This window comes from Pygoscelis adeliae, unplaced genomic scaffold (assembly GCF_000699105.1).
Source record: "Pygoscelis adeliae isolate BGI_AS28 unplaced genomic scaffold, ASM69910v1 Scaffold197, whole genome shotgun sequence".
Lineage (NCBI taxonomy): Eukaryota > Metazoa > Chordata > Aves > Sphenisciformes > Spheniscidae > Pygoscelis > Pygoscelis adeliae.
In genome coordinates, this window is record NW_008825105.1 from 894,597 (window position 1) to 921,807 (window position 27,211).

At 43.0% G+C, this 27,211-nt stretch overlaps 1 protein-coding gene across 1 annotated transcript in view; it reads left to right on the forward strand.

Annotated features, from left to right (window-relative positions):
- The window catches only part of DSTYK (dual serine/threonine and tyrosine protein kinase), a 30,520-nt gene extending 4,935 nt beyond the window's left edge, over window positions 1–25,585 (forward strand). Inside the window, exons 2-13 of the mRNA XM_009327438.1 lie at window positions 7,182–7,567; window positions 13,705–14,368; window positions 16,834–17,108; window positions 17,496–17,579; window positions 18,805–18,981; window positions 19,271–19,400; window positions 19,655–19,811; window positions 20,548–20,680; window positions 20,867–20,980; window positions 21,497–21,611; window positions 22,745–22,879; window positions 23,915–25,585. Coding sequence (XP_009325713.1) covers window positions 7,182–7,567; window positions 13,705–14,368; window positions 16,834–17,108; window positions 17,496–17,579; window positions 18,805–18,981; window positions 19,271–19,400; window positions 19,655–19,811; window positions 20,548–20,680; window positions 20,867–20,980; window positions 21,497–21,611; window positions 22,745–22,879; window positions 23,915–24,102 — 2,558 coding nt within the window. The 3' untranslated portion in view covers window positions 24,103–25,585. The remainder of the gene's footprint in view (window positions 1–7,181; window positions 7,568–13,704; window positions 14,369–16,833; window positions 17,109–17,495; window positions 17,580–18,804; window positions 18,982–19,270; window positions 19,401–19,654; window positions 19,812–20,547; window positions 20,681–20,866; window positions 20,981–21,496; window positions 21,612–22,744; window positions 22,880–23,914) is intronic.
- Window positions 25,586–27,211: the final 1,626 nt, after the last annotated feature.

The following is a 27,211-nucleotide window of genomic DNA, read 5'->3' on the forward strand; positions in this document are numbered from 1 at the left end:
GGGGAAGTGGGTGGCTTGTGGAGCTCTGTGGGAGTGGCGCCGGGCTTCCTTCATCGGCTTTATCCTCATCCGTCACTGTTGACAAACACTGCTGCCGGCGGGAGCCCTCCTGCCATGTGCAGAACTTCGTCTTTCCATAAGACTGTCTTGTGAGGAGAATTTAGCGTGACGCTAAATATATAAAGATCGTCTTTATTCATTTCCAAATGGCTCATGAGTCATCTCTGTTGGCTACTTGTCCATGCTTGTCTTATGCTTACAATTCTTATTTGAAAATTGAAGTGTTGTTGAGCTTTTCTGTCAATCTGTGTAAAAGAAAAAAACTAGTAGTGTTCCATGTAAACTGTCAGAATGGAAGTGAAGAGTTTCGTAAAAATGGGGTGTCTCTGTTTACATCTTTCTGTGACTTCTCAGAAGCAGGAACTAGTTGGTTTCGCTCATTTTCTGTGGGTCTCCACGCTGTTTGAATGGTAGCGCCCACTGGAGTTGCTCTGCTGTTTGGTTATTTCTTGTAAAACATTGCTGGTCAAATACAATTGCATCTTTGAAAGTCTGCTTATAGGGCTTTGTAGATGTGGGTGCATCATTAATTAAATATTCCTGACATAGGATACAGATTTCTCCAAATATCCTGCCTGTTGTTTCTAATACAGAGTGCTTATAACCTCCGTTGTTTGGTTGTTTTTTTTCAAATACCTACCCTGACCCAGTTTGACTTTACTGCTGAATGTGTTACCAACTGGCCCTTAAGTATCAGGGCTTCAAGGAAAGGCTGACTGCTTTAGAGCTTGTTCATGCAAACAGTAATAACAGCGTAGGCTCTTGGTTCAGGCTTTCAGACTGCAGAGGTTGTATAACATTTACTGTTCTTAAAATTAACACGTAAATCAGCAGTTTTCAAACTGGTGACGTGTGCCAGGTGGGGCACAGAGCAAGTTAATAAACCTGCTCCGTGTTAGAAGGTGGGGAGTCACGGTGGCAGTCTTGAGGGGAGTGTGGGAAGAGGAAGGGAGAGGATGAAGGGCAGGACTTGGTCAAATAACGGAGGCTGGCAGTTTTCTTAAATGAGTCAACTGGAAAGCAACTGTGAACTGACGGTTATTATTTTTTAAGCTATGGGAAGACAAAAGTCTTTGCCCGAAACCCAGAGCCTCGGTATTGCTTATTACCTTTGTGCCTGGATAATCGCCTTTGGACAAGAGCTGCTTCTTTCTGTAAAATTTCCGTTGTATCGTACATGTCCAGTACTCTCTGAAACTTAGTGGCTGGTAATAAAGCTTTTTTTCCCCTGTCTAACATGGGGAAATTATTTTAAGTGTCAGAGGGTTTAAGGAGCACCGTTCTCACTGACTTCAGGACCGCTTTTTCCTAGAATCTGCCCTACAGGTGGTGTCAAAGTGAGAGGAATTTTGACCCAATAGCTCTGCAGGCTTCTTGCAGCGCTCTGCAGTGTGCTGAGGCGTGAGTGCTAGCGTTTTGTGAAATACAAAGGAACTGGGAAGTGAAATGGACAGGACACTTACTGCCTATGGCTGAAGTGGAAAAATAAACTGTGAAAGTAAATTTAGGTGTCTTGGAAACAAACCAAATGTGAAGGGGTTTGGTTCTGAGACGCCTGTGGAGCTGGTGTAGCAACATAGAAAGGTGACTGCCCTTCGAATCAACACAGCTCCAGCAACCTAAAGCGCAGCCTGGGTTGCTCTGTCCAAAAGCAGACCTAAGTATCTGCTAAGCGGAGTAGTAGCCGCTGACCTTTCAGGTAAGCTGGGTCAGTCAGGGTTGGGTACTTGAAGGAGCAAATGTGTACTTGCTTTTACATCCCACCCTCCTCTGCTTAGGAGGATGACAGGCAATATTCATCCATAAAGGATTGTCAGTGACCAAATGTTCCCTCTGTGGCCTTAGCACCAGGACTGTCTTACTCCTCATAGTAAGAGAAGTAAAATAAATTCAAGGGAAAAAATAATTGCCTTCCAGCTACTGTTTATGAGGGGAGGGAGAAAGTCTTGTTTGCACTGTCTGCATTTCTGAGGCATTCAACAAAATGTCGTCTGTTCTCTAGGTCTTCTTTGTCATGAATAGGCTTTTAAGAATGATTTGTTAAAGTCCTGTGTGCTGGTTTTGGCTGGGGTGGAGTTAATTTTCTTCACAGTAGCTGGTCTGGGGCCGTGTTTTGGATTTGTGCTGGAAACGGTGTTGATAACACAGGGATGTTTTCGTTGCTGCTGAGCAGTGCTGACACAGAGTCAAGGCCTCTTCTGCTCCTCACCCCACCCCACCAGCGAGCAGGCTGGGGGGGGCACAAGGAGTTGGGAGGGGACATGGCCGGGACAGCTGACCCCAACTGACCCAAGGGATATTCCACACCATATGATGTCATGCTCAGCATATAAAGCTGGGGGAAGAAGGAGGAAGGGGGTGACGTTTGGAGTGATGGCGTTTGTCTTCCCAAGTCACCGTTACGCGTGATGGAGCCCTGCTGTCCTGGGGATGGCTGAACACCTGCCTGCCCATGGGAAGGAGGGAATGAATTCCTTGTTTTGCTTTGGCATGTGCGGCTTTTACTTTCCCTATTAAACTGTCTTTATCTCAACCCACGAGTTTTCTCACTTCTACCCTTGCGATTCTCCCCCCCGTCTCACTGGGGGGCAGTGACCGAGCGGCTGTGTGGGGCTTGGTTGCCAGCTGGGGTTAAACCATGACACTATGACAATCCTGTAGCTTTAGCCTGCACAGGTCTGACAGCTTTTTATTCTTGGTGCCATTTAGCTAGTGTGTTTTGTACTGACTTTCTATAAAAAGAAAATCTTAATTAGGGACTCAGTAGCAGATTTTACTAAAATATGGAAAGATACTAAGAAAAAAACCCAGCAACCTGCTTTCTACTAATTGTAGTTGTTTTCTTCATTCTGTGCTTGAAGTAATTTGAACTCTTTGACCGAGGAACCCGAGGTTTTTTGATACTTCTTTTGCCTTATTTCAGAAGCTTCTGTAAACTGAGCTGTACCTCTTGTAAGATATCCACAGCATCTCCAGAGTTTTGGTCAGCAGCTGTGGTGTTATCCGAATGAGTGTGCACTGGGGGGAAAGCCCTAGGCTTGGTAGCCTAATGACTCCATCCATAAATGCATTTCGTAGGAGGTGAATGTATTAACCAGAGGGTTTGGAAGAATTTTCATCCTGATGCTGTATTGACCGAGGGTATATATCCTGGTTAAAATGTGACTGCCTATTTTGCTGTGATCCTCAAAAGGTTAGGGCTCCTATTGTGTTGTTAGGTATGTCAACATAAGAAGATGGGTTTTAAGACTAGATAACGTGTGGAGAGGTGGTCGGGAGGGTACTTGTGAAATAACTCCTCAAATAGATGGGAGGAAGCACTTGCTAACAAGCTTCAAGCTAAGCAGAAGATGAAGCTTGGCTCTGCAGACCATGTGGGCTGCTAATGTTCTAACAGCTGCTCCTGTAGGAACTGCTTATGTTGGTACATTGATTTGTCGCATGTGTTCTCCTGGAATTAACACCGCTGTGCTGGTAGATGTGGGGTGGGACTAAAACTTGGTTTGTATAACTGAGTGTGTTGATCATAAGTCTTGTAGTGGTCAAAGCATGCTGCAAGTCATTGCCAGCACCACAGGAAGGTAAGGATTTATATGAAAAGTATTGGTATTTGCAATAAGAAGTATGAGGGTCTGGCCTTATTTAGGCACTGTAGTTCACATGTATTACTGAAAATAGTATAGAAAGACAAGTGAGACCGGCAGTGTAGTTGACCTTCCTTGAAAAGGGGATGAGTACATCCTTAGGGTTTCTACAGATTCCATAAATTCAACCGAAGATTCTTCTGCCAAGTGTTTGAATTTTGAGATGAGTCTTGGTGAGAGACGTCCTTGTTCTTGGACAGGCCTCCTTTCATCAGAAGGAGCTTAACAGCATGCACGTGCTTAAGGACTCCCCCTGCAGCCATTTTTTTTTTTTTGGAAGTGTTTATCACATGTCTCCAAATGATGCAGTACCTGGATACAGTTATGTAGCACCAGCTAAAATCTCTGGCAGAAGTCCTGTTGCAAACAGGAGCTGCTCACACAGATAGGGGAATATCGCTACGTCTCTTCAGTAAGGACGTTCTAAGTCTACTTTTTGTTAGGTACCACGGGAGCTCATATTCCTCCCAACTTGAATTCTTCATGTTCCGATTAGTGGCATCACCTATTAAGTACTGTGTGAGTGTTTTTACCCTGTGTCTTATTCTGATGTGCAGAAATAGCAATGTACTTTCTGCAGTGCGGAACCAGGAGCAATAGCTCCATCGCTGTGCAACTCGCTTCAGGTTTGAGACCTTGAGGTCACTGTAAGGTATCCAGTGATACATACACGCAGGGTTGAAACCACTGCCATGACTTGGATGCCTTGATGGTGCGCTGGGTTAGTTGTGATATGGCTGAATCTCGCTTTTGGTGCTGGTTCCAGGTTTGTACTCCGCATACTTGGACTATCGTAGTGTGACATAACGTTAAATGTAATGGCTTCGTTACTGATAACGCGTGTAGTAAACTTGTTGAATAAATGCTGATCACAGGGAGGTTGGGTGCATGAAAAGATGAGAGGTGTTTTAAAGATGGAGTATTTATATATCCATTCCGTGCTTCAATAATTTCAGCCAAGCTGCTGTATTTCAATCACTTTGTGCTGGGATTAGGTACCCGTAAATACAGAGGCCACCCAGAATGAGGAGACGATGCAATCTGCCTCTTCTTTTCAAACGCCTGTGCAGAGAAGGCTTCATGGCCTGTGCAACGCCTTCTGAATTGCTTTCTTCATGCTTGGTAGCTGAAGAGCGAGCCTGAATTCCCGTTGAAGTTTCAATAGATGTAAGCAGATCAAAGAAATTCTTTATTTTGTAGATGAAGGCTTAAATGTGCTGTTTGTGGGGTTTTGCTGATTTTTATCTTTTGTGAGCCGCTAGCCGCCAGATTCTGCCCTTCAGTCACTTGATGTGGCCACTTCTGCTATGGTTGTGCATCTTGAAAGGCTTGTTTAAGAAACACTTACGAAGAGTCACGCTTCCAGAAGTGATGTCTCCCTTAACCTTTTCCAAACTGTTGGTTTATGGGGGTCAGCGTCCGGGGGCTGTGTGGTGCAGAGGTGCAGGAGAGGGGCTTGCTGAGGCACAGAGAGGGTTTCTCCTTAGTGTTGTGGGGGGGTGGAAGGACTCCTCTGATGGAGAGAACTCCTCCAGCAGTCCTATTTCCCGACTGAAGATTTGAAGGAAAGGTAAGTCTTAGGCAAGATGTTAAAGAAGCCTTAAACTGGGTCTAGGGCACAACCAAGTACACCTGGTGTTGCTCCTGATTTGAATGATTTTAATTAAAATAAAGGAATGGAGTGCTATCAGAATGAGGACTAGAATAGCTGCTGTATGTTATCTTTAATTTGGTTAGTACTGGTGAGGAACATCTTGGTATGTGAGAGTATCTTGTTTTCTTGGGGCTTGAGATGCTGAAACAGTTTTGGATGCCAGAACATGACTCATTAAAAGAATTTTAATAGCCCTGGTGAAACAGGACCTTCCCCTACAAAATCCCTGCTGGTGCTTCTCTGCTGTATTGTATTTGAGTCTATCTTTAAACTGCCGTTCTTGTCAGTTTGCCTGATATCAGGGCAATTGTACTGGTTTATAGCTTTCAGATTTGGCAGTTCTTTTGGGGACTGGTGTGTCCATTTGCCATTTCATTCTTGGGTACCATCTGCCTTCAGTCTGGGAACACGGGCTAGTGCTCTGGCTGTGGTGGAACACTAGCTGTTTTGTACTCGCGGGGATTGTGCTGAAGAGCAGCAGATGGGGGAATTTGTTTGTATCCTTTTTTTTGTACTACCAGAATTATTCTGTTGCTATGCATAAGGTAACGCAAAGCTGCTTAGACTTCAGCTTAGATGACTGAGCGTGGGAAAAGCTGTATTTAGGACTTGTAAAAGAATACAGAAGCTAAATTCAGTACTGAGACTGAATTAATGTAGTAAGGCAAGTGCAAGGAGTTGCAGCATCATGGACTAAGAATTCAAAGGGCCTGGTTAGTGGGATGGTACAACTGATGCTTCAGGCAGAAGGTGGGTAAGGAGAGTGATTACAGGGAGTCCTGCTACTCTGAAGAAGGTACAGATGTTGAGTAATTTCTTTTTGCAGCTTAAAGGTTGTTCTTAAAATTAATAAGAATATCTGGCAAACTGTGCCTGTTTAGTTCAACTCTATAGGTTAGGAAAGATGTGTACTGTTAGTGCGATCAAAGGAGAGAAGCTGTTTCTTACTGTGTTTTAGACTGCACTAGGAACCTTCCGGCTGCTAGCAAAGAGTGTTTTCCCTTGGGCTGGTGAAAGCGTGACAGTTTCTTTAGATGCTGTGATTGTATTTCTGTCATAGGGAACTGCTGGCAGAGGCTATTAGTTCTGCCACCATGTTTCAGCAAACTTGGTCTTGTCATCAGCTTCATGTAGAGAAGCAATTTTGCAAGAATGCCTTTCCTTGAGGCTAGAGAGGAGGTTTTGCTGCTTTAATGTCAATGATCCTAGACTTTGGTCACCAAGCTTGTGCAGTAATACTCTTGGGATTCAGTAGATGCAAAGTATTTGATGTTTTAAAGTGTGTGGGCAGAACTGTCACCGATTCATAGTTGATTGAATTTATTTCTGATATGTGACAGGAGCGTTCTGTACAGCCAAACCATCAAAACTTGGGAAGAGTTAGCCTTAGTGATCCATGGGCCTCCTTGAACTCTGGAGCAAGGCGAAACACTGTTCCAGCCTAAGGCAAAATTAGCCCTTTGGTTGTTTCAACCTTGACAACTGTTTCCCCTTGACTTTTAGGGCCTACCATTAGTCTTCCACTAACCTGCTGAAGAGAGCTCTGTGTAAACACTTTCCAGTGAAATACGTGGGAAGAACAGTAACAAATTGTCTTAAAAGCTTTGTGAGAATCAACCTACTGTGGACCTCTGTGTTGGTGCGGTAGAAATGCTGAATTGCTGACACTAGTTTCAGGAAACATAAGCAAATTCTTGGTGCTATGTGGGTTTCTCGGCGGGCTGTGGGGCAGCGATGTCTGAACTTTTGCGTTCAGCTGGCTTAGAGATATGAGACTTGTTGTTCAGCCAACCTGTTCTAATGCAGTCTGTCTTCAATTTTAGGGCAGAATTTCATTTCCTTCCCTCGTCATGAGGAAGAGCATCTCCAGCGGACTGTGAGCTGGCACCCTTGCCTTCTGATTCTTGGCCAGAACTGTAATGCCAAGTGCCAGTTACTCAACATACTGCTGGGTGAGAAGCTGCTCCCTACCACCAAAATCAGCAATGAGGAGAACTGTAAGAGGCGACGGATCCGCTTCACGCATGGGACACAAACACGGATTAGCCTAGCGCTGCCTGAGCAGTATGAACTGGTCCATATGATGGCAGCCCACCGAGGGCACTGGGACACGATACCAGAGGAGGACTTAGAAATTCGTGGGGACAGCGAAGATCCTGCTCACCAGATAGCGGAGCTGGAGGTCATGCTGCCGTACTCACTACTAAAGGTAACTTAGGTGTCCATGTACCATTGTCACAGTGAACTTAAGATGTAACATTTGTAGTCCCTAATAAAGCTGATGGTGTAAACGAGCATAGGAATTTTTCTTAATTAAAGAGAAGCTGGAAGTCTGGTGTTAGGATTTTAATTGGACATCACTGTCTATGCTTGTGTGCTTTTGTTGCAATGTTGACTCTTAGCGTTATGATTCCTCTGTAATGTTTCCCTCCATCTCAGAAGCCAAGCTTACTCAGATGTAACTCCAAGTGTCTTCGAAAATTTTACTCCAGTTTCAAGGTTCAGAGTTAGCTTTGCTATCTGATAGTAGCTGGAAGCTGTCGTACAAGGATATGTACTTTTTTATCTCTGTCCTGAAGAGCTTGTTGTCAGAAAAAGCTTAATTCCAACATCTGATAAAATGACCTGACTTCATTTGAGGGGGTGGCTTTTTACATTTCGGTGGTGTCAATGGAAAGTGAAGGTGTTAAGAACAAGAAGGTGGGAGTCTGTTTGCAGTGCTGTTTCTAACATGGTTAGTATCTTGCTTTGTGACTTTCCTTTCACTTGTCCATAAAACATGTTTCTGTCCTGTGAGTGTTGCAGTTTGGTGTTTGGCAAATGTCTTTAAAGGTGAGGGTTGTATTTCGTAGCTTTTTATAGTTTCCATAAGCTTTCACTGTATTTCATATCTTATGTCGTGCCTTTGTTATTGCAGTGTAATACTTCTGGAGCATTGTGTTTGGCAGTCGAATATCTGGAATAGCAATTTCTATTTGAGAATTAATTATCTTAAGTGAAAAGAATATGATCTGTTGTCTCATGAGTAAGAGTATGAACTTCATAGTTGAACAACAAAATGGCAAGGTAATTTTGTTTTCTGGACATATGAATCGAGTCATGATTGTAAATAGGCAGAAAATGAAGACCCAGTCTTATCTTCATCAGCTTGAAATATGTTTTACAAACCCAGCCTGTAGCTAAATTTAAGCCTATCCTAACGAGACCAGCTGAGTCAGTGCTATGTTGTAGTGTGTCTGTGGCTTCCAGTATCCACTGAAAGATACCAGAAGTGCCATGTTTGTATAAACTGTATGTGAGGCATCCACTACTTTCCCAGAGAGCGCCAGATCAGCTGCTGGTGCTGCAAAGTAAATGCCTGTTCTGGATCTTCTGCTTGTAAAATCCTGCCTTGCTATGTATAAAAGAGTGTTTAGCTTTACATTTCTTTTACTTGGTTACGTTTTTATATGGGCCAGTTTAGACACACTGCAGTTTACAACCCTCTTTCAGATTTCTCATGTGAGTGACAAAGATCTCTCTGTCTGGCTTTGGTTATATTTAGGACACTTAGATGAAAACAGCTACTCAGATTAATTTGAAAAGGGTTGGTGAAATAAAAAGCTCTTCCACTAGAAGGAGAGGGAGGGTGAATCACAGCTAGCTTCAGATTGATTCAAAGGATTCCTTACATGAATTCAAGGGGCTAAAGGAAGAACAAATTTTTTTTTAAGGCTGATAGGAGAACTTAATGCATTTTAGCAGGTAATAGGGATAGCTTCCTGTTAAATTACAGGAGTCTGACCTCCTGTTGAGAGACCTGTGGTTTTTTTCCACCCTTCTAGCTAATGTGTGTTCTCCAGCTCTGCTCAGCATACACCAAGACAGCAAAATTTTTTAAGTAAATATCTGCTAGTCATGGACACTACTTCTGTAACTAGTGGAATATATATCTGGAGGAATAACGGATGAGTTTTTTTGGACACTATTCGAAGTTGCGTGTCTGCAGAACTACTCTGAAGGAAATTCTGCTTTTTCTTAACTTGTGAAACAAAACTAGGAGTCTAATAACAATTGCATGCTTGATGACAACATGATATTCAGAACAGATCTTAAGGATTTAGATGTGCCCAGGAACCAAATAATTTGGAGGAGCTCAGCACCTTTTGAGCAGAGGGGGAGGAAATCAATCTGAATTTTACCCCACCTGTTACCTGGAATCCCTGTATTTTCATCTGTTTTTCTCCCAACAGCAGAGTGCTTATAAGTAGTACTGTGTTTCAGGATAACCTTACATTCTAGATATTCAAACACCTTGCTAGGGTTTGAAGAAACATTTGCAGGTCCTTATTGTGGGCTTGAACAGTTATAGGAGATGAGAATTTCATTTGTGTGTGTTTGAAATCACATTCATTCCCCATAGTGAGGACACTTATCTACCAGTAGGCTGCCATCAAAGGAGTGTCAGTGACTTCAGGACCTGGGGAATGCTGTGCAGCTTTTCAGGCCTAAGCATCTCTTACCAAGAGACGTAATTGCAGAGCCTGGCTTGGGCACCTAGATTACATGCTGCTGTCTTGTGCAGGCACTTAATGCAGAATCATGCTTCTTGGTGCAGATACTTGTTTGCTAAATCCAAACTCATTAGCCATTACGCCAGTAAAGAAAGGATAAGTTATTTGTAAGTTAACAGTATCCAAACATTAACTAAACTACTTTTTTTACTTGGAGATAAATTCAGTACAAGTGTAGAATATACTGCTTTTCAATATTGAATTGCAGTGGAGCACCCTGAGTTTTTTTTCTTCAGCCTGACATCCAGGATGGGACCATGCTTGCTTTTCTGTGTTACTGAAGGATGTCTTAAAACCTGTTTCACAGAAAAGGGGGTGAGGAGGAGGGAGCCAAAAATTTCATTTGCATGGGTCAGCTGCTGTGAGAACCCTACCTTGTGCTAATAGGTATGTGAACTTAGTTATTTTTAAGCATAAAATACCAGGGAAGGAAAAACTTTGGCAAAGCCGCTCTATTCCTTGGGGATCACTGTGCACAGGAATGCATCTAGGTCATGGGGAATAATGCATCTAGCCAGACAGATTATTAGATTTATACTGGGAGTAAACAGTTGGCTCTTTTTATCAGTTGTGCCTGGAAGCTGAAAGGGACTTCTCTGAAGTATTGGTTTTCATCTGGATAGTGCAGCTGAATGGGAGGAGGGTAACAGGGCTGAAAGCTTCCTTTTTTCATGCCTTTGTCTTGCTTTGTGCTTCATGCGACTTCGAGTCTCGGGCTGAAAAGTTTAGGCAGGGCTGTAGGGAGAGAAAAATTTTCAGCTGCTCTGGTAAAGCTGGAAAATGAATGAAGAAATACAAGACGGTTCTATGAACTCTGACAGAAGAATTGAGTTAGCTTCGGTTTATTGTTGCATTTCTTCAGATACTATAGCAGTGATTGAGGTCATATGAATTAGTAGTTGTTACAAGTACCAAAGAATGTGGTTAAGTACCTATTGGGTGGTTATTTTAATGTACATCCTGCTTAAAACTTGGAAGAACATGCCCTGATCTCCTTCTTGAGAGTATTTTTAATGTGCTTGGTTGTGGCATTCATACAGAAAACTGAAAAGCTTTCATGTTGGCCGAGACACTCTGCCTTCCACGCAGCATCAGTTTACTTTGGGCTCTGCTGAGGTGCTCCTGCCATGTGCCAGCATCAAGTACCTGAAGTGTTCCTCCTCTGTCCCTTTACGCTGGCATAACTGAGGGTAGAAATACTGAAAATGCCAGCATCATGAAATTATTCCTCCACCCAGGTGAAACCTGTTCTCTATTTCTAGTTTTGCTGGCTTAGTGATATCTTTACAGGGGAAGAGTTTGTGATCAGAAAAAAAGCATTGCTTCTCAGTTTGTTTTGTGAGTGTGTACACCTTTCTTGGGCTGGCCCTTTCAGCAAAGGTAAAACAAAATTCCCTGATGAAGTGGGGTTCAGAGTCATTGCACAAAATCAAAGCAATTACGTTCTGTAAAGGACAGCAGTGTTTGCTGGAGACCAGAGCTGTACTTCGGTTTTCTTACCTGGGATTCTCTGTAGAGTTACTGAACTTCTGACTCAGGTCCCCATGGAAACAGAATAAACTGGCAAGATCTCAGAAAAATTGGGGGGGAGTGTGGTGTAAAAAAAAAAAGGTTCTAAGTAGAAAATTCAGGGGTATATACGTACCTCAGATTAATAGGGAGGCAATGAAATTAGATCACATGTAATAAATGCAGTAACTGTCAGACTTCAGTAATTCACAGACTATTTTTGGAAGGCAGAGTATTCAAATTGGCTTAGAAAAAGACTGAGCTTGGCCTTCAATCATAATCTGCTTGGTTGGAGTTTGGGTAAAAATATGACTAAATTGGGTTAGCTTCTTAGCACCTCAGTTAACTAAAGAAGCAGGGTTTAAACTGCCCAAAGCCTAGCAAAATAGGACAAGGTCCTCTTGGGATCTGGCAAATAAATGCTTTTTAACTGATTTGGAAATGAGGAATTATCTGTTGACTTAGTAAAATGGCACACTTGAGTGGTCCCTGAATGCACTTAGTGAGACTCCACTTGTCTTATTGTAGGTCAAGACCTACTTGATCCTTGATTTTAATTTTTGTTCTGGGATGTGGGATGCATTGGTCATCCTGGCATTGCAAGTCTGAATCCATAGATGAGTATGTAGTGTGTCTGCATGGTATTCTCTTTAAACTGTATTTTTTGTATTGCTGTTGACAGCATCTGTGCATCGTATTTTAAGTGGAAGAGCTGTAATTCTGATATTTGCGTACCTGATGTTCAGATTGCTAAGTGGGAAGCTTTGATATTTTAAAAAGGGCTGTTTAGTTATGGAAAACATGAATGAAGTTACTTGACAGCAACTTCATGCTTACAGCTCTGTCAGAAGTGTTCGAGTGTGTTCATAGTGGTGTGACCTTGTGAGAACCAGCTTTAAAAATGTCAGGAATCCAGTGTGAGTCATAGGTATTCCCCATATAGACTTGATCCCTAATAGTATGAAGCTGCATAGACAGTGCTTAAACTTCTATAGGACATTAAAAAAAAAAGGGGGGCGGGGGCATGAAATATTGCTCATGCTCTTTGGAACAGCCTGAGAGGCCTCTATGGAAACAGAAGGACCAGTCGCTCACGCTGTATTCGGTTGTCTGTGTTGGTTTTCTCCCTGTCTCCTAGAGACAGCACTGGCTTCCTCCTTTGTTTACAGTCGCTGGCATGAGTCATCCGTCCTGGTGAATATTGCAGCACTGCACATCCCGTTCTGCTCAACCTCCTGTGCATCAGACAGGTTTGAGTTCAGCGCCGGGGAATCCCGTGGCAGTAATGACTTCCTGTTAGCTCCAGGAGCAGTTGGGAGATGTGGTCAAGTCTTTAATTTTTCTGGTGGAGAAAAATGATTGAAGAATTCTTAATTATCGCCCCCTGTTACGAGTTGGGAAGACGGCACTTAAATGCTGTCTTCAGTTCAAATCCTTGGACATTTTCTTTCCTTATTTTAGTAGAGCAATATATGCAATTCTAACACTGTTCTCGCATATCCAAAGGTGAATCTTGTCTACGTCCTTGGAAGGGAAGGAAGCAGGTTTCAGAACTGGCCCTTTTTAGTAGGGTTAGTAAGAAGCGGTGTCAGCAGGAGCATATGACCAAAGCAGTGAAACTCTGTGCAGTAAGAAAATAAATAAATAAAATACATCTTTTAGGTTTTGGTTGGATTTGAAGAAAGTCATAACTAAGCTTGTCACAACCATCTGTTCCTCCTTGTCTGTCCTTTGGCTGTGAACTCTTTGGAATCGGTTATTGTGCTGCCTTTGTCTTGGCAGTAGTGGCTAGTGTAGTGCTTTCTATCGTTGGTGGCCACACTGAAAACTGACAGCATGAATATCTCCTCAAAGAGCTGCAGATCTGGTAAACATCAGTGGGAGGCTGAAAGCGTATTTACTGGGAGAGGTTGGTGCAAAATGGGTCAGCTATAAGCTGAAGAATAACAGCTATTCTGCGATAGCACTTACCTGGGAAACTTGTTCTAAGTTTTGTTCTGAACTAGGCTAAAATTCAAAGGCACTTGGTACAAAATAAGAGTTTTGGAGTCCGTGGGTGCTAATCCATGTCTGGCCGCATCCCTGCGAGGGGGCTGTCATTAGCCTTGCAGGTAGGCTATATACTAAAGCATGATGCTGTGTGTGTGAGACTCCGTAACTGTTCTAAAGGGTTTGAATGTTTCTGGTTTTGCACTTTGTGAATGAATTACGGTGCGTTTTTGCATGTGTCAGTTTTTAAAAGGATCTGTGCAAACCTATTTTTTTTTACTTCCTCACTTGCTAGGAAGTAGATGTTGTGGTAGCACCATGTCGTGGATTCCAGTCTGCTGAAGCCACCTTGGGAGAGTATGTGAACCAAGTCTTGCCTGTTGTCATCTTTGCCATCAGCGAGGCTGAACTTTCTTCATCAGATGAGAATGAACTGCGCGAAATCAAAGAGAAATTCTCTTTGCCCATTTTCTTCTTCAAAGTGCCAGAGTTGGGGGTTGAGCTGATCTCTCCCAAAAAAACTGATCATGAAAAGTCCTCCCTTTACTGCCAGCTGATGGACTTGGAGTACCTGAGTACCAGCCACTGCAGCTGCGGGGCACCCGGTCCTGATGCTGATGCCCAAAGCATGCTGGTGGAGCAGTTTGAGAAGCTCCGTCTCCTAAGCACTTTTTCCAGGCAGGTGCTTCAGAAGCATCTCGTGGAAGCAGCTACCAGTTTAAATGAAGTGCACTGCCGCTGCCTGAACATCTTCATCAATCAGGCTTTCGACATGCAGCGAGACCTGCAAATCACCCCCAAGAGGCTAGAGTATACCCGCAAGAAGGAGAACGAGCTATATGAGTCTCTGATGAACATTGCCAACCGCAAGCAAGAGGAGATGAAGGACATGATCATAGAGACGCTTAGCAATATGAAAGAGGAGCTCTTGGAGGATGCTGCTAATATGGAATTCAAAGGTAACTACTGGCAGGAGAGTAATGGGAACAAAGAGGTTAGGGGCTTTAAAGGAGAGTGCCAGAGTAACGTTTGCCATCTGCTAAGGGACGGTTGAATGGCAGTCTAGACAAGTGACTTTGCAACAAAATTCAGAACTCATACACAAAGGAGATTTCTGTAGTGTCTCCTGGGTAAAAAGCACTGTCCTTAAATGAAAAGTCTGAACATATTAAGTCTTGATTATGTAAATCAGACTTTTTTTTTCCTCCAGAGCTTGCTGGACAGTTCTGGATTAGAGTATTTTACTTCTCTGCTTTAATTCCCTGTTCTGCCGAAGAAGAAAATAACACTCTCAACTCTGCCTCGGTGGTTGTGTTGGGACTTGGGAATAAATCTGTCCTAAGAAAAAAAGCTGTTTGAGTTTTAGCGGTGAAGGCTTGATTTGTACTTCAGCTTGATTTCTTTGTCTGAGAGAGGTTTGCATAAGACTTTTGGGTATAGACCTCCTAAAAATGAAATCCTTCTGGGTAGGTAAGGTTTTCCTTTAAAAAAAAAAACCAGCACAACGTATTGTGCTCCTGAGGCCTACGCTTGGCATTTAGTGTGTGTTTTTTGTGAAATGTGAGAATTCTCACTACATCTTCTAGTACCAGAACTTCCAGGAACACACAAGCTGGAAGTATACAGAATGATGTGTAAACTGTGAAGGGCGAGAGGCTATCCAAATTTTGTCTGCAGGAATACGTGGTCTGTCATAAACATCAAAGCGAAGATTTGTAGGTTGATACTCCACAGCTCTTTTCTCCTCTGCTTGCTAAGCAGAGGTTTACCATAACAACCGTTTCTGTTCTAAGGAAATGCAGTTCACTGGGCTGATGGGGAAAGATTTTTCTATTTAAAATAAAATCAGAAATAACTCTAGGTTTAGAAAAAATTATTTTTTTGTGAATTGAGTGCTCTTCTGAGGCATGAGAGAGGTGAAAATTCTAGATAATTTTGTTTGTCTTGACTTCCTCCCCATTTCAAATGGGAGTGTTATCTCCTGGGACGAAGAGGAGAGATGATGGATCATGTTTAACCCTGCAGGTTAGGATCTGGTTGTTTTTGCTCCTGCAGGTGGGAAATGGATAAGATCTTTCCTGTTTCTTGAAATGTTTGCTTTGTAGTGCCCATGCAAAATGTCGTCCTCATAAAGAGCTTGTTTTAATTGCAACATTAACCTATTTGCGTGCTGCAAAAAAACCCAACAAACTAGCATACGCTAGGGGTATAGTGAGTGTGTTAATTCTACCTGTTTGGGCTGCTATTGCTCCATTATCAGGATAGGTAATAACTCCTGTATTCTGTCTGTCCCACTCTTTACAGAGTTGGAGCACTGTAGTGCCTGAGTTTCAGCATTCTGTACATGCAGGCAGTGTGTTTAGGGGCAGCACAAGCTAAAACACCCGCAGTAAATGTGTGTATATGCACAACAAATATCACTTAGATTGTAGGGTCTTGTTGGCTACCGGTATTTGAAGAAATATCCTAAAAGGAGGAAGATGTTCTTTTGAGGAGCTAATGCCATCTGCCGATCACTGGATTTGTTTTAAGTAGGCTAGACTGTTTTTGGCCAAAATCCAGAGACAAGATCTTCAGCTCCTGGTAGTAATGTAGTACTGCTCAGGGTGGTTACAGTGCATGAGCAGTGATTGCTCAGTGTTTGTTTAAAAATACCAAGTGGTAATCAACCTTTTCAAGGTCCCAGGAAAAAAAATTCATGTAACCAGTGTGGCTGTTACATCACTTTCTTTGTAACGTTCAACATCCAGCAGTGCTTATGGATTGCAGCGTGGCCTGGAAGAATTTCCTGGTCTGTACTGCTCTAGATAGACAGCTTTGTGCTTCTGCCCTTTAATTTTTGAGATGATAGTTGGCTTGTCATCACTGTACAACTGTTAAACCTGTAGTAGCTACAGAATGCTTGTATCTATCAGGTGTTAGAGTTGAGTATCCTGAGAACACCAGTGAATGGAAGCAAACATCCGGATATTTTCCACCTTGGTTAGATCTGATTTTTAGCTTCCCTGAAACTGGAGTACCAGATGTGCATTCCTGGAGCTACTCTAATGCTTTAGTACTTTCTTTCACAGAATACCAAATAACTCAGAATCTGCAGGTTTGGTTTTGGGACCTCTGTAAAACTGGCATTGTAGCATTAGACACAGACTGGCAAAAATTTAATCCTTTGTAATAGTCAGTATATGTGTTCTTCTGTTACTCATGGGTTTCCTTGTATGACTGTTGGCCTCAGGTTGATATATCTGGGTCTGAAGTAATGAACCTCTGAAGGAGCGAAATAGCGAAAGCGTTTGGAGCAGAAGCTGGCTGGACTGGGACTGTGCTGTAGCTCCTTTGCAAAACACTCAAAGCAGCTCTCAGTAGCCGTTGTTGCAACAGTGGTATGTTGAGTACAAAAGGTGCCTCTTTCTTTTCTTTTATGCAGATATCATCATTCCGGAGAATGGGGAACCTGTTAGTTCCAAGGACATAAAGTGTTGTATTAAGCAAATCCAGGAACTGATTATTTCTCGGTTAAACCAAGCAGTTGCCAACAAGTTAATTAGTTCAGTGGACTATCTGCGAGAGAGCTTTGTAGGGACTCTGGAGAGATGTCTGAAGAGCTTGGAGGAGTCTTGGGAGGTTTCAGTACATCCTGCAAGGAGTTTGGAGAAGTCAAAGGATGTTTCTGTACACATCACAAGCAATTATCTCAAACAGGTATGGTGGCTTAACTGGTTGTCTAGAATATTCTTAATAATTGTCTTTATCCTGATCCAGCAAGGGTGATAGGAGACTGAGATGCTCAGTGAAATTAGAGGAACACAACTCCTGGAGTATGTGTGGGTCTAGTGTCATTAAGGGAGGTGCTAAAACTGGGGAATAGTCACTTAAAGGCCTAGTACTTACCTTTCCTAAATCTGTATATAGTAATCAGATTACAGCCTGGAAACACCTATGAGCTTAATACAATAAATAAATTGAACCAAGTCAATCATGGAGTATCCCATACAGTGTCCATTTTCTCATTTTCAGAGGGTCTAGCAAATTTTGTAGTGACTACAGCTTGCAAAGTTCCCATACTTTCATCTTTCCTCCGCTTTCCAGATACTAAATGCAGCCTATCATGTTGAAGTCACTTTCCACTCTGGCTCAACAGTAACCAGGATGCTGTGGGAACAGATCAAACAGGTATGGGCATCTTTATCATTTATTTCTAGTACGTGTCACTGTATAGTGAAAAGTTTTTGGAGCAAAGAATAATATGAATACTCACAGCTGCTCTCTAAACTTTGACTCTGGGCACATGCATTGTGGAAAGCTGTTGCTTCCCCACTCAGCGCTAAGGCTATGTGTATAGTTTATTCCTGGTGATGCTAATATTTAATTTAAAGCAAATACTTCTAGTGTTTTCTTTCTGTTCTGAAACAGCAAAGGAATGATGATCAGCATTTTGAAACTCTTGCTGTTTATGTTTTGGGGAACTGGTTATTTATTTGGGTTTGGGGGTTTCTTGTGGGTTGGTTTGTTTGTTTGTTTTGCAATGTATCTTGATTCAGGTCAATTCACTCTTCTCCCTCCAGAGCAGACCAGATTTCCTCAGGTCTTTGTTTTAAATTTCTGTCTGTTAAAGCATTCATCTTCCTGAAGTTCCTGCTCTGAGCTGTTGGTGACCTTTACTGCCTTCTCCCTCTTGAGATCCCTTGTATGATGGGTGAGAGGAATATGAGTTTTTCCCAAATAGGTGCAGTGCAGACTGAGCGGTAACAAACCTTCAGATTCCTCCTTCAGCCTGGGATAAGGATCCAGACTGGGTGTGCAGCAGCTGGATTTCTGTGGCTTCTAATGAAGGGTGGGGCAGGGCATCTTAATCACTCAGCAATTTAAGGGAAGTGGTGCATACCGACACCTAGGACTTCCGCACCTTGACAGTGTGTCCGTCCAGCAAAAAGCTGCTTCTCTGTAGCTTTCACCAGTGAGATGTTCCTAAACTAGGAACATTTATCATTATCATTGATTCCTATCATTATCATCATTCCTAGTTCCTAAACTAGGAACATCTCTCTTCCTGAGTCTCTGGGTTACTGCTTATGCTGCCTGTTCTTTCAGCCTGCAAGCTGCACCACAACTGTGTGGTTTTCCAAGTGTCTAGCTGTGTATGCTCTCGGTTAGACATGAAAGGATGGTTGGCTTGTAGGAATGAACTGAGCAGATCTTCAGAAAAATCAAATCTCTTCTTTAGTGTGCATGTACAACAGTATTGTGATCAATACCTCTAAGTTGTTAGTAGTTACTGTAAAGTAATTATTTAGCCCAATTCTGTGCATTATTACAAGGTATCTAAGCAGTCTGAGTAAATTGACTGACCCTTTGCTTTTTTGTGCTAGTGCCTTAATTCTGTTTCCTGTTTCACTAGATAATCCAGCGGATTACATGGGTCAGCCCACCTGCCATCACCAGTGACTGGAAGAGGAAAGTTGCTCAGGACGCTATCGAGAGCCTCAGTGCGTCCAAGTTAGCCAAGAGCATTTGCAGCCAGTTCCGGACCAGGCTAAACAGTTCCCATGAGGCTTTTGCAGCTTCTCTGCGACAGGTGAGTGTGTGGAGCTGTTAAGGAAGAGGTCTTGTTTTGTACATTGCCACTTATGGAAAGAGGATTTTTAATTGCAGAGATAGCTAAAAGAGCAGCCCGTGCAGTTAATGCTGCCATTCTGTAGGTAGAGGTGACAGAGCTGATGTGAGTGCCCTAATACAAGGTCCTATTTCTAAACTAGGCATGCTTTAAGTAGGATCTCTACTCAGTTGTGCAAAGACCCTCAACCTCGTTACACTAGGGCTTCAAACCAGGCAGGATTACAGTGTGTATGCGATATCTCTTTTAGTTAGAAGACGGCCATTCTGGCAGGCTGGAGAAAACAGAAGATCTGTGGCTGAAGGTGCGGAAAGATCATGCTCCTCGGCTAGCACGACTCTCGCTGGAGAGCAGGTCCCTCCAGGATGTGCTGTTACATGGTGAGTGTTGTGCTTGATGTTCTCTGTATTACCTTCTGCTCCCTCCTTCTGAAGCAGTCAGTGGGTGTAAAGGAGTAGGAGGGGTGTTTTGCTTTTCACTCAGCTACTTCGGTAAGCCTCCATCTGACACATACTGGGTACCTTGAACTGTGCAGCTGTTGGCCCATGAAAAGCTCTGGGCTGCCAGCCTGATAGTGTACGGGAAGAAATAAACATGTTTTAATGTCTAACTAAATGGATGTTGTGCCTTACAGGCAAACCAAAGTTGGGCCGCGAGCTGGGCCGAGGACAGTATGGCGTGGTCTATCTGTGTGACAGCTGGGGAGGGCATTTCCCATGTGCACTGAAATCTGTTGTTCCTCCAGATGAGAAGCACTGGAATGACCTTGCACTTGAGTTTCACTATATGAGGTGTGTATCGTAAGCGCTTTTCTCATTCCACATGGATCTCCTTAACGTCACTACTGCAAATAAACGCTGTTTGCATAGGCAGAACCCTGCTTGCTATAATTCTACTCTGCAATCAGTGACTTGACCTCAGGAAATGCTAAGCTGCCATTTCTAGCAAAGGCAAGACAGCTTGCCAGTTCCACTGCAAAAATGCAACAGGCACAGAATAGTAGGCAGACATGCTCCTTTCTGCCTTAACCTGATTTAAACAGCGTAGACGCCAGAGAATGCTTGCTATTTTGCAGACTGAATTAGAATTAATAGAGTATGATAGCAAACAGTTCTTCCTCCCCTGATTTTTGGTGTTGAATCATCCCTCCTTTCCCAATCTGTCTTTGTCCTACCTGAATTCACAAAAGAAAATGATGGGTCTGCGCTGCAGAAAACAGCTCGTTTTCAGTAAACAGTTGCAGACAGGTGCTGCAGTAGACGGCTGAAATAATACAGTATTTCTTTGGTACTATAACCTTTAATAGGCTTTCTTGAGTTTAATTGGGTAAGACAGCTGTATATTGTTACAGTCCTCAGAACCGTGGGGTGCTGTGTATTTTTACTGTACGGCACATGGTATAGGTGTATCTTACTGTTGTGCTAAAGCTGCAGCTGCTGAGCATTTTTCCTTTACAGGGTGAGGCTTGGCCTGGGGTGGAGGGAAGGATATAAAAATGACCAGCTTTCTGTGCTGAACTTTCTCTAGGTCCCTGCAGACACATGAGCGGCTCGTACATCTCCATGGTTCTGTGATAGATTATGGCTATGGAGGAGGCTCCAGCATTGCCGTCTTACTGATAATGGAACGGTTGCACAGAGACCTCTATACCGGACTAAAGGTAACAACAATCTGTGTGTATGTATATACATTTTTTTATATATACCTTAAAAAATCCATACCTAAGTATCTATTAATATGTAAAACAAAGCTAGAATTGCTTAGTTTTCAGTGTTTTTGGCAAATAAGAGTAAGCAAAAGTAACTCCCACTTGTAGGAATTAAATCTGTGTTTGTTTATTCTTCAGGCTGGGCTAGAATTAGAAACACGATTACAGATTGCCTTGGATGTAGTTGAAGGAATCCGTTATCTTCACAGTCAGGGACTTGTGCACCGAGATATCAAACTTAAAAATGTCTTGGTAAGGAAAACTTTTTTGTATCTGGCTAATCCTGAAGTCTTATGAGGCCCTTTTAGTGGGAGGGAGAAGCATAATACAAGTGAAGTAACAGTTTTCTTCATACAGGATTGTGGGGATTGACCCACACAGGATCTTTCAACTTGTGGTATTGTTAGCCACAAAGAGCCTTGCAGTGAGGTTTCCCTGACTCCGTTTCAGGCAGAAAGCCTTGGGGAAAGGGAGCCATAGAGTGACTTCTCTTGAAGGTAGAGAGCTTGAGCTGCAAGTAGGACTTCCAGCTCGCAGTTCTATTAAACCCCAACCACACCCTCTACGTAGAAGACAAGTGAAGACATGTCTTGTTACTGAGCTTAACTAGGTAAAAGTCCAAGAGCAGCCAAGTAATCAGAGAAGCTTACTTAAGAACAAATGCCCAACCCTTCAAACATAAACAGAGGTTAAAGCCTTAATATTAAAATGCATTACTAAAACTGAGAAGTGTGGTTATCAGTTGCCTGTGTATGAATTCTTCTACAGCTTGACAAAAAGAATCGAGCCAAAATCACTGACTTGGGGTTCTGCAAACCAGAAGCCATGATGTCTGGCAGTATTGTAGGCACACCCATTCATATGGCTCCTGAGCTCTTTACAGGTATGCTTGTTGATTGAATCTGCTACTGTCTCACTCTGGCTTGAATTTTGAAGGCTGTTACTTTGAATTAATATCTCAACTTGCTTATGAGGGGAAAATAATTAAAATAAATCAGAAGACTGCCTGAATGAAGACTAGAATGCGTAGTATGTTTTTTTCTGTATTTTAAGTCTCAGTCTTAAATCTTTGGTTACCTGATAGAGAACTGTGGGATTCATAAGGTTTGAAGTGATGAATACCCCTTCAACTGGAAAGTTAAATTATTAGTTATTAGGAAGCTGGAAATATTTGGCTTTCATAGGCAAATACTTCAGAAAGGATCCCCTGTTTTTTGAATGGATACCAAGTAAGGAATTTCCAAGCTGTTACTAACATGTGGACTGTGTTCAAATTCACTGTGTTGTGCTTCTGGCAGGCTCTCTCTAAACTTTTTTCCTGTGCAAGCATCTTATGGTAGTGCTTAGAGGTCCATGCCACACTTATCAGAATCCTTTTGGTCTATCTGAGATGCTGTCCCTGCTTTGACAAGATTGCAGTCAAATTGAAGCAATCCTATTTGTGTTTAATTTGGAGAATATTATTCAGGTGGTTCTCACTCTCACTGCTAACAGTGAAATACTCATGACTGGCAGGCTAGACCTTGACCTTACAGAGGTGAGCATTGGCTTAGCCCTTACGCACTTCTGTGCTCAATCTTTTCTTATGCAGTGGGTGAACTTGCTATAACTGAGTAATTGCCAAACTCTGGATTGAGATGCTGATGTTAGCTCCGTCAGACTCCTGGGCTAGCAGCAGAGCCAAACAGAACTGATAGGCTTACAAATGTTGGTGTTAAAGTCTGAAAGACACCTGAGCACCTGTACCTGCAGTGGTCCGTGAACCTCAGCTTGGGAACTGCTGGTACAGGTTAAGTGTATAAATCCTCTCAGAATGGAAGGCTTAACTTTTATCCCTCCCTCCATCTTTGGCAATGCCTCCTGATGCGTTACTAGGCTTCACTCAAGCCTTGCCTTCCAGCAATGAAGTTGTGGTTTTAATTTGGGGAAGTGGAACACTGAAATTAGTTCAGACTGCTCAGTTTCCAGTGATGAAGATGAAGTTTGCCCTGCTGATCAAATGTGTTTTTGTCACAGGAAAGTATGATAACTCAGTGGATGTTTACGCATTTGGCATTCTGTTCTGGTACATTTGTTCGGGACACGTGAAGTTACCAGAGGCTTTCGAGAGATGTGCAAGCAAAGATCACCTTTGGAACAATGTTAGAAGAGGTATAAATGGCTTATTTTGAACTCTGTTGGTTGATAACTTATGCTTCAGTAAAATTTGAGAGGAGATTAGGAAATCCATTTTTATCCTCTTGGAACTGAAAGGTAAAAATACAAGTTGTATTGCTTCGTTGACAGTCTAAAGAGTAATGTTATCTAGTTAAACTTGGACATATTCTACTGAAAGTCTAACTAAAATTAGCAGGGAATAACAAAAAAAGGCTTTTGGTTAACCACCTCCTTGCCATAGTGTCATAGGAGCTGTGCTAGCACGCTGCTTAGACCATGCGAAGTAGTACAACACTTAGGATGTAAAACAGACCCCAGAATCAGCCAGGCATGATCCCCTAAAGAATGTTTAATCCCTTGCAATTTCTGGAGGCTGTGGAGATCTGTGCATTCAAGTGCTTAATTTGCAGCATGCTGAGCAAGCTGGATGTTGAGTAGAACACACTCTACAGCTTTTCCCCAAAATATAAACTTACTCTTATGCCTGTGTAGGTTTAGTGTAGCACTATATTTAGTGGTGGCTTAATCCTTCACGCTGCATTATGGTATCGGAATGCTTTACTACTTTGTGTCCTTAGTTCCTGTCCATATAATCTCTCCCCTTCTCATGTGAAAAAGATTAACTCAGATGAGTGAGTCTTGTTCTCGGTCAGAATGCTGCACTCGCTGCTTGTTCTCATGTTGAACTTTCTCCCAAAGGCACCATTATGAGAGGATGTGGGAGGGACTGGTTTTCTTATAGAGGAGGGTACTCATTTTGTTCCCAAATAGTTGCAAAGAGGAGGCTCCAGTGAAACTAAATGTGTTGGCCATCCTCTGGAAGTGTGCATGATCTCCTGAGCGGCGTCAGCAATGCTCCCAAAGATGGCTCAGTGGCGTTGCTGAAATGTAAGCCTTTATTAATAGCAATAGACCCCAGACAGTCCACTTTGGTCACTTCAGCTTGCACCAAAGTAGTGAGCATCAGACAAAGCTTCTCTCAGATTTGAGGTGTACTGATGGTTACCAGGTCCCTCTCCGTTTTTCCAGGAGTTCGCCCGGAGCGTCTTCCAGTGTTCGATGAGGAATGCTGGCAGCTGATGGAAGCCTGCTGGGACGGAGACTCCTCCCAGCGCCCTCTCCTGGGGATTGTTCAACCTATGCTGCAGGGGATCATGGACAGGCTCTGCAAGTCAAGCTCTGAGCACCCAAATAAAGGGTTGGATGACTCTACTTGAAAAGGAAGCACGGAAGAATTTTTAATTGTGGGAGAATTCTGAACCCCTAACTCTGCAGACGGCTTCTTCAGGTGTAGCTCTTTGTGGCTAACATGAGTGGGACAGGTAATAGCAACCAGAAGATTGCTCATAGAGGTGAGACCTTGGGGATGTTCCATCTTGAATAGCGGCCAGAGAAATCTCCCCCGGTACACCCCATTGATGCTAGTTACCCCACTGCAGCTTTTATTATGGAGTTGTGCAAGTGAGATAAAAATCCATGCCCTTGAACTGAAAGGGATTTTTGCCAATCCCACACAAACACCAATCAAAGAAAAGCATCTTGTGTGTTCCAGGTAGTGTCTGCGTTGCTAGGAGCTGATCACGACAGTCTTTACTCAGTAAAGTAAAAACTCTTCCCATTAACTGATGGTCCTAGGTGGCCTTCGGTCCACACACAACTATCCCAATCACTTATCGATTGGCACCGATTACAGTGCGGTCGGAGAGGAAAGAGAAAGCAGAGGGTCTAGGCTAGAAAGTGTTTAGAAGCTAAGAGCATCTCTGTGTTAAGCTTCTTGCAACACTCAAAATGTTTACATTGACAGGAGCAAAGCTTCCATGTTTTACCTAAGGGGATTTATCTACTGTTCCACTGCAGTGCAAATACCCCAAGTTATAAGCTATTTATCTCTTACGTACCCTTCACCTCTTACTTATGTAAACAAGCTCTTTTCTGGTTAATTTCGCTTCATAATAGTTATTTGAATGTCTGAAGAAACCTGACCTTTCTTTTACAGTCTTCTGGTAACATGGAAGACTGCTCAGAGATGACATATCGTAATACCGAAACAAAGTCATTACAACTAATGACTGTCCATGGGGAAAATGCCAATTCATTTTAATTAAATTTGGTTTTTGAATTAGTTGTAAAGGCAATGACAGTTTTAAATTGTGCTAACTATGACAGACATATTTTTAAAAATAAGGTTTCTTCAGCTTTTTTAAAGTCACATGCTTGGTGAGAGCATGCTCGAGGGAAAACAGGTCATTCGTTCTTCTTCAGTAGCTGTGTATTGTGGCTGTGTCTGTTCATCTGATCGTTTCACTCTGGGATCTCTAATTTGGCTGTACTGAAAAGAATAAAAAATGGGGGGGAGGGGAATCCTTCGCAAGGAAGGTATGGGCTGGGGTGGTCCTGCTGCCCTTCCCAAGAGGGCTGCTTTTGAAAATAATATCCTTGCCCTTTGCCTTTTGCATTTCTGGGGCAAGATTGGTTGATCTTAGTGTAACGTACCTGTGGGGTGGAGGCTGAAATAGAAAATGCACCTTGTTTACTACGTGAGGAAATACAGAGTTGGCAAGTTCTCCCTGGGTTTACTGTTCCTCCCAGCTGCGGGGGATGAGCACGCAATGGCTTTGTTTCCCAGGAAAGCTAGCATGCTGCATCCAAAGTAGTGTAGGCATGGGGAATTGCTGCACCTTGTGGCTGGAATTTATTGGCCTAGAATACAGCAAAATTACAACCAATAGTCTGGGATACATAGAACCAATAGAAAGGGATACATAACCCTGCAGTATTAGTTTAAATCTTCCTTTCTTTGTGCAATAAACAGAATTAATGCTTTTTTTAATATAAAAAAAAGACTTTTTTACTTACCTGCACGTGTGGGCATTTTTCTGGTCTTGATGGCATTAACAGTGTGGTTCTGTACAGATACAGCCCCGCCAGCTGCTCCAGCTGAAAGTGCAGCAACCAAGAACTACACGCGCAGAAGAACAAATACTTTTCCAAAGTAGAATCGTTAGGCGTTTCACTGCCTCGGTGCACACTCATGCCACCAATGACACTAACAGTATTAACTCTGTTCTGCTGTGCGTGGTGGTTAGTAACCTTATTTAAAAGTAGGAGAGTCAAGGTCAGTCTCTGGCAATTAATAGAGGTAGCTTCTGTAAGTAATAAATGTATGAATAAAATTTAAATCTCTGTATATGCAATTCCAGAAATGTCTTGTATAGCTTTTCCTGTGTAGCCATCTCAGACACTTACCTGATGCCTTTTTATTGTTGTTTGTAGCTACCTTGCTATCTTGTTTCCATTTGGTTTGTCTTTTTGCATGTGTGGCATTGTAGATCTGCAGGTTTTCCCAAACTCGGTACAGCTGCTTCTCTGCATTTTTTTTTTCCTGTTGGCTATAAAGTCTGCCCGACTGAACTTGTTTTGAGAGATTTCACACACCCTGTTTATCTTTAAAACTAGTGTTCTCACCCCCCTCCCACTAGAGCAAGGAAAACAAGGTGAAAAATTACTTTATTAAAAGATTCCACAGAATGTAAATTGGAAGTAGTACCAAACTCAAACTCCTCTGAGCCTGGTGCACTGAGACAAAGCCGAGCCTGTACTCTTCTCCCAGATAAGGCTACCTTCATTGCCTCAATCTACTGAAGGCATTTGTTACAGTATGTCTTAAGTACCCTTTTATAACATAACAGTAACTTGTGCATTGTACGATGTACCACGTGTAGCCCGGTAATGGACTGGCTCCGGTTGTACATGGACACAAACCAGCACGTGCCACACCAGTAACGCGATCATTGCCACTTAAAACAAGCTAAATACCAGAGGCTGAGGCCGATGGCCGTGAGGAGTAAGCCTTCACTCTCCCATCCTGTAGCTCTAAAGTGAAGATCAGGCCTCAAATGATTTTGGAAAAAAGCTTAGTTTACAGAGGCGTGAGGTTTACATGCTGAGGCGGCTCTGCTAGAAGAGTCGCTGAAGTCCTTGCGAGGTTCAAGTACGGCCCGAGAGCTGCTAGGAACTTGCTCTGCACTTCAGGCTCCCCAGCCCAGTTTTAAGCCTTTCCTTCACACTATGCTTAGAGGGGCGAGCTGGGAGAAAACGCACTCGCACGAGGAACGGGCTGGAGGGCTTTGGCAGCCTGCCCCAGCGATGCTGCTCTCGCTGTCTGCAGGACGCTTACTGTGCGTCTCGAAGCACCCCATACTTAGCTTAATTCACAGGACTGTTACTTACACTAACTGCCTTGTTTTGGGACCGAAGAGCAGCGCGGAGTTTACCTGTAAGGGCGCTGGCTGGGCTCTGCCCCCATCCCACCCTGGTGCCCTATTC